The sequence below is a fragment of the Melampsora larici-populina genome (genome assembly GCF_000204055.1).
Source record: "Melampsora larici-populina 98AG31 unplaced genomic scaffold MELLAscaffold_36, whole genome shotgun sequence".
Lineage (NCBI taxonomy): Eukaryota > Fungi > Basidiomycota > Pucciniomycetes > Pucciniales > Melampsoraceae > Melampsora > Melampsora laricis-populina.
The window spans coordinates 800,103-810,043 of NW_006768800.1; the positions used below are offsets into that span (position 1 = coordinate 800,103).

General features: G+C 41.6%; 2 protein-coding genes across 2 annotated transcripts; one reads left to right on the top strand and one right to left on the bottom strand.

Moving 5' to 3' along the window:
* Positions 1-5,399: 5,399 nt before the first annotated feature.
* On the bottom strand, positions 5,400-5,951 carry MELLADRAFT_109455 (uncharacterized protein; the record flags this gene model as incomplete). Its single annotated transcript, XM_007413387.1, has 2 exons — positions 5,400-5,702; positions 5,847-5,951. The coding sequence occupies 2 exons, from the start codon at positions 5,949-5,951 to the stop codon at positions 5,400-5,402; spliced, it is 408 nt and encodes a 135-aa protein (XP_007413449.1).
* Positions 5,952-7,216: 1,265 nt separating this feature from the next.
* Positions 7,217-9,139, top strand: MELLADRAFT_117373 (uncharacterized protein; the record flags this gene model as incomplete). Its single annotated transcript, XM_007413364.1, has 2 exons — positions 7,217-8,945; positions 9,046-9,139. The coding sequence occupies one exon, from the start codon at positions 7,251-7,253 to the stop codon at positions 8,847-8,849; it is 1,599 nt and encodes a 532-aa protein (XP_007413426.1).
* Between the last annotated feature and the right edge of the window lie 802 nt (positions 9,140-9,941).

Genomic DNA, 9,941 nt, shown 5'->3' on the forward strand with positions numbered 1-9,941 from the left:
ACGGAATTGTCGTCGAGATTTGAAAACGGGTGGGAGATGCTTACCTTTTTAGTCATGTCCAAGGTTCCCCCAACCCCCACGATAGTTTGACCCATGATTATATGAATCTGGGAAGAGAACGCCCTAGATCGTAAGTGATTAATTGATTGAATAAGATCGTACCAATTGTTTTGGAATGGTGAAATTGAGTTATCCTGACAACTGGAGAGAAAGAGTTGAATCTGGAGAGAGAACGCCATAGATCGTAAGTGATTAATTGATTGAATAAGATCGTACCAATTGTTTTGGAATGGTGAGATAGAGTTATCCTGACAACTGGAGAGAAAGAGGTGAATCTGGAGAGAGAACGCCCTAAATCGTAAGTGATTAATTGATCGAATAAGATCAAAACAGAGGTTTTTGAATTGTGATATTGGATTATCCTGACGACTGGAGAGAAGGAGATGAAAGTTTGAATTGAATTTGATACGTCCACTGTTTGTTGGACTGTGAATCAGAGAGATTGGCGTATGATCTAGATCGAAAGGATCCATAGTGCCAAAAGGGGGAGAACTGGGTGGGGGGGTTGGTATGCTGAAAGTTCGAGAAGAAGCGCAGCAAGGGTGTGGCTGACCCGGACCCGGAAGCGCGAAGCGCAGCCCAATCAAACGGGGCGCTCAATTGAGAGCGAAAGGCGCAACGCCCGTGGACCGCGCTGCCGGGGCAGCGAGGCGCCAGCGCCAGGCGCTGCGCGCTTCCGTCTGCGCTGTGAGCCAGACTTGTCCGGGTTCAAAATTTCCTTGGATTGTGACTTCTGTTCACAACTTGTTTGCAATACATTTGTCTATTTCACTCAAGGGGTACTCTGCTCTCCCTGTGTATGTACAGCTACATCATACAACAACAAAACCTTTCAACATTAGTCACCACAGATTCACCAATGTACGGAGTATCAAGACTGAGGATGCATGACAAAGGAAAGACAGCTCAATGGTTGGAAATGGGCTTTTTGTTGTATGATGTAGCTGGACATACATACACGGGGCCAACAAATTCCCACCCAAGAGAAATTGGCAAACATATTGCAAACAAGTTGTGAACAAAATTCACGATTCAAGGAACTTTCAAACCCAGACACCAAAATTTGGTTCAATTGAGGGTTGAACTAATTAATTCCCGCTGTGTCAATCAAGACCCTCTACCCTCAATATTTCAGCACTCATAAATCTCCAGTTGATTCATCAATGCTGCCTTCATACTTTGACTACCTGAGGAAATTGAGTGAATTGAAAGACATGATTATGAGGTGAGGTGAGGTGATATTGGTTGGTCACAAAGGCAAGTTTTGATCAATATCAATTGATCAATTGATCTGGTGATTTGCTATGTATTTACTATTAAGCTTGTATTCACCAATTTTGTATGACTTTTTTTCAAAAACTCATTGACTTCTGCAAATACTGAGCCAGACTTTTTGACAAACTCAGAAGCTTTTTGAAAAAACTCAGTCACTCTTTGAAAAAACTTGAGGGTTTTTTTCTCCACAGTCGTCAATCATGCAAAGGGTTGTACTTCTAATCATTTCCCCCTTGCCACTTAAGGAAGTTGAATGATGTTTACAGTGTGTTTGAGTCTGAAGACAGGCCTTTTCAACTAAGCTGAACTCCGAGAGAGCCTAGGAGGTACCTGGGGTAGCTTTGTAAAAGGTGGAAAGGTGTTGTTTGTGTGGCCTAAGTGACACAAATTGCTTTTTGTTTTTGAATTGGTTGGGCTTTAGAATGATCAAGAACACCTCTCACCAGTCTAATTTTGGTGATTTTTTGTTGGCTTTGATATTTGTTTAGCAATTGTCCCTGAGCATCCCTCAAAATTAATCACAACTTGATGCACTCCAGAAACTGACTGGTCAGTTTTTTGCCCAACCCCTAATGAGACCCAAACCAAGACATTAGGGATTGGATGGACACTGCTTGTTGGTGACCCAAGCTGCAGTTCACATCACATTCAATCCAAAAGTGACTGAATATCAGCCACTGTTCAAACAACATCAAAGCCAGCAATTTTTATTTTTCATTTTTTGGAAGAAAAAAAAGCTGTGTGGCTTGACACTAAGATCAGCATCCTTCTTGAGCCTATTTGCCTACCAGCTCAAAAACACTTTTCCGGCCAAACAAGCAGCCTTTTCAAAAGCCTCTTTGTTTGGCTGGCTTAATTCCTGTCACAGGTATCCATTGGGTCACACTATAGATTTGTATGTTGGCCCTGGGTAGCTCAGCAAAGTGAATTAGGTGAATCTGTGGCATCTAGTTGATAGGATTTGGCTGAATTCAGCCAAAGTCCAATAACTTCTATGGCGCCTTAAGAGCATCCGCAATCGTTTGCGTTAAATTTGACTTTAGCTAAGCTAAAGTTACAGATTGTTAACCGGGGTTAAGTTAACTCACCCCAAATTCCACACTCGTTGTCTTTAACTTGGAGTTAAAGACTTGGCCCACAGTCATCCGCTTTAGCTTGGAGCTACAAAGCACAGATTTGTGTTTTTTTCATTGCTCACACGCTCATCAGCGTCAAATTCACCATATAACCACTTTTCCTTATCATCAAACGACCGTTTTTTGAATCTCTCCAGTGCTCAATTTGTATCGTGTAAGATCAATCAACTTAGATCTGGGTTTTCATTTTCCATTCATGGCTCAACATGTATATAGATTCATTGTTGCAGAGCTACATCAACACTGTAAGATTGATAATATGTATACATTAGTGCTAGAATCAATGGTGGGTAAATGAGAATTATGATGGGGAATGGAATTGAAGTCAATATCAAAAAGTGTAACGTTGTGAAAATTGAGATGGAAATGAAAATCAAAGTCAGAGTTATGGAGGACAAGAGTTGCGAGCGAGGACCACCTCAAATTATGCCCTATGCATTGTGTGCTACGCACTGTGCACCTTGCTGGTGATGCTGGGGGGCAGACAAACTGTACAAATTTGAGATCTGCTCTGTACAAGGCTATCCACCCATACCTTTCCTTTTTGAACTCCCTCTTTGACTCTCCTTAACTTCATGATATGTAGCTCAATTGTTCAACTTAACTTGTTCTTTGGCCGCCATTGGTTGTACTTAAGTGCATGTCTCTTCGTTGGAATGCAATGAATACCTCCAATTGCTCATCAAAGTAGTCGGTTTATAATGTATTGTATGACACATAATATGTTTGATGATTGTGAAAATCGACAAAAGACCACTTCACCTTCACTGTGATATATTACAAGATATATAATGATTGATCAGCTGACCCATCAATGTGATGACTTCATAGACATTCCAAGACGGTGGTTTTGGTGGCCCTTTAGTGATAAGCCAGGTTTGCTACAGACACTGTAAGTTGAGCGGTTGAATGACCAGAAGGGTGTGAGTGGTTCCTGGAGGCCTACAATCAATCCTTCATCTAAAAACCAGATTCGTTAGCTCTAGATCCTGGTAGTTAAGCAGTTGACCGACCTTATAATGTGACTTTGGATAACTGGTGGCCCAACCCTGAAGGCTTGTCTTCCAAGTGATGACTTCAAAGAAAAAGGCATGACTCAAGAAATCCTTCAGAGAAATTTCTGGGATGTTTGTCGGTTGATGCTTCATCAAAGATCCGTAGTCGCTGGTTCCAGATGCGTCTGGACTCTGGGAGCACAGTGCATATGTAGTCCTGCATAGTCATATGTTACACAGTGCATAGCACACAATGCATAGTGCATAATTCGAGGTGGTCCTTGCTTGCAACTCTTGTCCTCCATACAGAGTTGAGGATTTGTTATGTATTGGGGGATGAGACACGGGATGATTGATCAAGTGTTGTTGCAACTTGGTGTGAGGTTGGGACTCAGAGTTAGCTAACACGTTGGTAAGCTGGGATAACTTTGTCCCAGCCTCCTGATTTTTTGTTGCAAAGCTAACTAACAATCGGTAAAAATTTGACCACTGTGGAAATTTCAAAATTGGTGAGCTAAATAGTTAGCTATTCCTGCGACTTAACCCAACGATTGCGGATGCTCTAACTTCTGGCTACAAATTGGTTGGCCTTTTGCCCAAACCCTATTACTCAAAAATCTAGTATGTCACTGTATTTCTATTGAAAATAAAGTACATACATCCTGTGTCACTCTTCCTGAATCTTCCCTACATGAGAATCAGAACATCCTCTGCCCTAAGCCTAAACCCAAACCCCTAACCACCCTAAGTTACCACTCTCTTTGTTTGCAATTGTAGCTTTCTTTGTTATCAACTTTTTGTCATCATTTGCTTATATGTTACCACCATTGATTTTTTTTCATTGTTCACTTTTTTATTGTAGTTTGTCTCTTTGAGACTGAGGTCACAGTCATTTTCTTAGAGCTTTGTTTTCTTTATCAGAAGTACTTTCTCAGAAATGATAGCTCACATGATAACCAAATCAGTGTTATGAATTGTTGTGGTCGATGTCATCCAATGTGATGATTGATATTGCCGACAAAGTTATGATTAGGAATAGCTCTTTACTTTGAATAACATCATTTGAAAGTGTTGTTTTGCTTGATTGAGTATTGATAAATGTTTATTGATGAATGTTCTTGACAATTGTGTTTTATCATATGGTAATCAATACAAACTTCCCAAATCCTTCCATTGATAATAACGGAAAGGATGGAAATTCTTATGTTGAACAAAGAACTGGTATCAAAACTGATCATTAAATGGTTAGAATTGATGAATATGATATTGAGACAATTCTTTGCTGTACATATGCCGTGATGGAGTAAAACATGGATATACCAGACTTTAAATTGACAAAGACTGCAAATTGGTGAAGGCTATTTGAGAGGTTTGACTTTTATCACTAATTTGGAAGCAAAAGGGCTGGAAAGGGTCAGTGAGGTCTTTCAGGGTTGTATAGTACTGCACCAACGGACGCCTTGAAGTTGCAGCGCCTCCCTTTAAGAAGAAATCCAAGATTTTCTAAGTCATACTGGAGGTCGGATGCTCCAACCCGCTCCAACTTACCGTCATCATCTTTCCTCACGTGTCCAGTACGGAAGAACCCAGAAAAGCGCCCCTACAACCAACCAGAATGAGAACTGCCCTGATGTCCACGATCCAATTGTTTTGGGAGTGGACACCACCCTTGGCAATATAGATCCGAGTTGGGACTCGCCCCCGGATTGAAGCGCGTTTCAACCAGACCATCGTCCGCCTCAATTTTGCTCCACTTATATCTTCACAAGCCTTAACATTGCCCACATCGACAAGTACCCATTCTTACCAGGCTCCAAAGTCATCGTATCCGTCTCACACACTTTATCTTTCGCACATCTCTCCACATTCCAATGTAAATCCCCAATCCTAATAATTGCGCTTCGAAAGGCTCTGCCACTCACAAGCTGATGACCTATCTTCTGAATCTTGATTTCGCAGCTAGATTAACACGGTCAATCAAATGAGACTCTTCCTCACTGTCGTGATCAGTTTGCTCGCCTCTATCGCATTTACTCAAGCAGATACTACCAGCCACATCTGTACTGTGGAATGGCATAGTATAAGTGGCCCCGATCACAAAGGTCACTCGCATAGTTGTACAGATCCCCAAGGCAAGAAGATCTGCACGCTTTGTAAGTGACTTATAATCTGCATTTTCCAAAATTCCGTCGTACCACACCGATATGTTGACCATCACCACTGTCTTTAGGTCAAGCTCCGTATTACACAGACCGAGAAAGTAGAAAAAAGACAGTCCTCGGGTATACAAGAAAATCCGCCACGACCATAGAGATAACTATTCAAGGTGACGGGACGCACGTAGTCTCAAGCGACCTCGTAACTCTTAGTAGTACGTCACCTTTCTCCTTAATGTGACCTGATCTACTTGATGAATTGTTGCTAAATACTCCGCCAATCTTGTTATAGAATGTACCCAATGTACTTGAGTCTTCCCTTTGGACATGGAAGGGCGCTACACGATTTGATCTCTGGCAACAACTGCAAATAACTATCAATATTTGAGAGCAACACCGCGAATCGCTAAATGCAGCATCCGTTCATGTGTGCTGCGTTTTCAATGCAACAAACTCTTCTTTTTCCCTGCCGAAATAGTATCATCCATGTTTCCTATCTTGATACATTTGCCCTTACCCTTGAAGTACTTTCATTTGCACGCGAATGTAAAAGAGCGTTGGAGAAGTCTAGGCCGTGTTTCTCAAAGCACTGTCCAGGGATATGGACCTCGGCCCCTCTGCGCCTTTTGTGTTCCATGTGATATGAAGTGCAATAATGTTATTGAGCATCACTCGCAATCGTCGTCGTTCTATTGTTGTTACAGTACGGTCACCAAATGATGTTCAACACGGAGCTATGATAAAAGATAGTTTTCCAAGAAGAACTGCAAATAAAGATGCAGAATTGTCGGATGGCACTGTGACTGATTAGTAGAGTTGCATCAGATCACGAACACCACATACACAGTCTTGTGGGAGCAACCGAATTTATGCCTCAATGGCGATCATCCTATCATATCAGGCCAGCCAGAAAGCTGAAATGTAACTTTCCACGTAGTCATAGAGGTTAACCACGTCGGGTTCACTCACTTGGACGATATCAATCTCTTTAGTTTAACCTATCAACCGTTTCATCAGGACCAACATATTATTCTGTTGCTTTAAGTCACCTAGATTCTCGATTTCCATAATTTTCGCCACTTCTTTCCGAAGGGGCATGTCTTCGTGATCGCAGCGTAATTTAACTTGGCTCAAAGTTTGTAGTATATAATTTTGATCACAATGTCAAAATGGAAGCGTTCTCCGTTACATTCCTTTGCACCACATAGACTATCAAGCTCTATTCATATGGTATGAGATGTATAGAGCATTGAGAATTCGAAGATGTTTTTTTCTTTGATGTTGTAATAAATTGGATTTTGTTATCATGAGTTGAACTAAGCTTGATTCAGAAGTGTGTCGCGATCTTTTGATGATTAAAATGCCAGCACTATACATGTAGTAGATAAAAAAGATGATTGGGTAGTCTGAAGAACAGAACGTGGTGGTTGTTTTTGCAAAAGCTTTTCCTGGATAGATTTCAAAGAGTCATATGGTAATCTGTCACCAATCTGTGAATCGTGCGTGATAGTATCCATCCAGATCACGTGATTGCCAACTTCTGTGACCTTTTCAGTCTCTTTCACTCTTCCACTTTCTTTCTCAGCAATGATCAATCTGAACTTTGACTGATTCTTCGTGAGTACATCATGTCTAGTAGTCGAACTCCAACTCGATCTCAGTCTAAAAAACGTCAACTCGATATCCCATCTCCTCATTCAAGCCCTCGAAAGCGTTCTAGTCCATTGAAGAAATCTACTAGCAATTTAACTCCTGCTAAGGAATCCTATATCAACATTGCTAACGAAGATGAAACTCCAAAGCAATCACGTACCAAACGAAGCGTAGTATTCGAGTTAAATGAAGAAGCCGATTCTTCTACTGATGAGGAGGAGGATGCTGATGCTGATCTGATGGTTCAGATGGAGGATGGTAAACAAATTGAACGTGGATTCCTGAGCTCGAAAAATTCCGAGGACGCCTACTTTATCGCACACAGTAAAATTCATCCAACCTCGTCCAATCTGTTTTCATCTCGGCCGGATTGGGAACCTTTTACAATCCCAAGTTACATTGAAGCACTCGACGATACACCCGACAAGAACAATTCCAACACTATCCATACTTCACATACCCAGCGCTGGCCTCAATGGCGTAAAGAACTTGAGAATGGGTTTTCTTTGATCTTTCACGGTCTTGGTAGCAAGCGTGTTGCTTTGAACGAATTTATGGAAGAAGCTCTCGTCAATGAAGCCGGTTGGGAAGGCTTGGTGATCAATGGATTTCAGGCTGGATCACAAGTTGGTGATGTGTTGATCGGTATTGAAGAGATTGTCAATCAAATTGATGAGACTAGTGATGGATTAGTATCTGGTCGACTGAATTCATTCGAAGTCCTAGAAGCACGTGCTCGTAAGCTATGCGCAAGTCTCAACACAACCCATACACCGATATGTGTCTTGATCCATAATTTAGATGGACGCAGCTTTCGAAACCTCCGCGCTCAGTCTATTCTCAGTATGCTAGCTGCTCAACCCAACATACATCTTCTCGCGACAATCGATCACATCTATGCGCCTTTGATCCTTCCGTCTACCCTTGCTTCTGCTCGCCCCGATACATCTGCCAGCACTGTCGGACATCTTGGAATAGGCGCATGTGGTTATAACTTTCTTTATCATCATCTTCCCACGTATTTACCCTATACGTTTGAGAGTATCCTGGATGGTACATTATCCGACTTACTCCCATCTACGATCTTCCCACCTACTGTCACTGGTTCAAATACGTCTCGGTCTGATGTACGTCAGAATGGTCCAGCAACTTCGAAATCCATCATGCATGTCTTGTCTTCCCTCACTAAAAAAGCCAAGTCATTGTTTGGTTTATTGGCTCAACATCAACTACAAGCTTATGAGGGTATCACATCGGCTCAACAAATCACCCTCGATCAACACTTTAAAAAAGGAATTCCATTGGATGAGACCCCATTAGTGGCCATGGCTAGTCGATCACTCTTTGAAGTAGCTAGAACAGACTTCGTAGCGTCTGTGGAAAGTCAGATGTCAGCTCTCCTGGTCGAATTTAGAGATCATGGCATCATCACGGGTCGCCGGGAGGCCCCTAATGGACGCGATCAACGTGAGAAAGATGATGCGGAAATGATGGAAGATGATGATGAATGGTTATGGATTGTCCTTGGGAAGGATGAGTTGAATGAGGTCATTGAAAATACGGAAGACATGTGAATTCTGCATGCGCTGGATCGCTTCTTGTGGGTCACTCATCGCTCAAACTCGTCACCAATTACTCTCAAGAAGGACATCAATGTTGAGAATCTAAAAGTGCGTGAGTATTCTTTTTGGTCACCCTGACTTGAATGATTTTCTTGTCAAAGAAAACACATGTGAACCGTTTCTGACGTTAAGTTCTTGAATCATTTAGGAGTGACGAGGACATGTTGCACGAGGAAATATGTACTTTACATGAGCACTTTAGTTTTCGATGTTCTTGCTAATTAAATTATCCATCGATGTTGAACGTAACACGGATTTCTGTAACATACCAAACTGAGTTCATCGCAGTTAGCTTTTGATTAAGGTATGCGAGGTATCCAAAGTCCGAACACCTTGAACGTGAACTCGGCAGTAGATTTCATGATGTTTTTGTCAGTCAGTTGAGTCGGCAACGAAGGAATTCAGGCTTGGAGTGTAGTGATCTGACCATATAAGAGATGTACAGATTGACTTATGCTAAGAGCAAGAAAAACACTCAGAGCAAGGTGTACTGGAGATTAACTGCTTTGTGTAGGCAGCAGAATCATATTCAGCTTAGAAATTCTGAGATGAAAGAATTAGACAAAGGAACAACTACATAAACTACATACCCTACAGGTGTTTCACTGGTTGAAACCCATTTTCATCTTGAGGTGAACTCTAATACTTTTCTTCTCTTGACTTCATCTGAATCCATCACATGCTCCTTATATAAATCAGAGATAAGTTCACACGCTCAGGCCTAGGTGCATGTTTTCATGATATGGACATCTGAGGAGCACCCTACAGAAGTGCTCCATTTATCGATAAGCTTTGTAAAGCGATTTCAAGCAATCCCAATACATATACTCTGAACTTTCCCGATTTGTATATACCCTTATATACCCCAGTTATCTTTTGCTAGCTCGATTGGTCTTGAGACGTTCTCGTAGTTCGGTAGCAAACTTGATTATAGGATGGCGATAAGGTTTTCGAAGGCGACTGATGGAAATTGTATGATTTGGAAAATCAGCAACACACATGGGAGCATCAGCGCTCATGACGTTAACTCAAATTATACCAGAG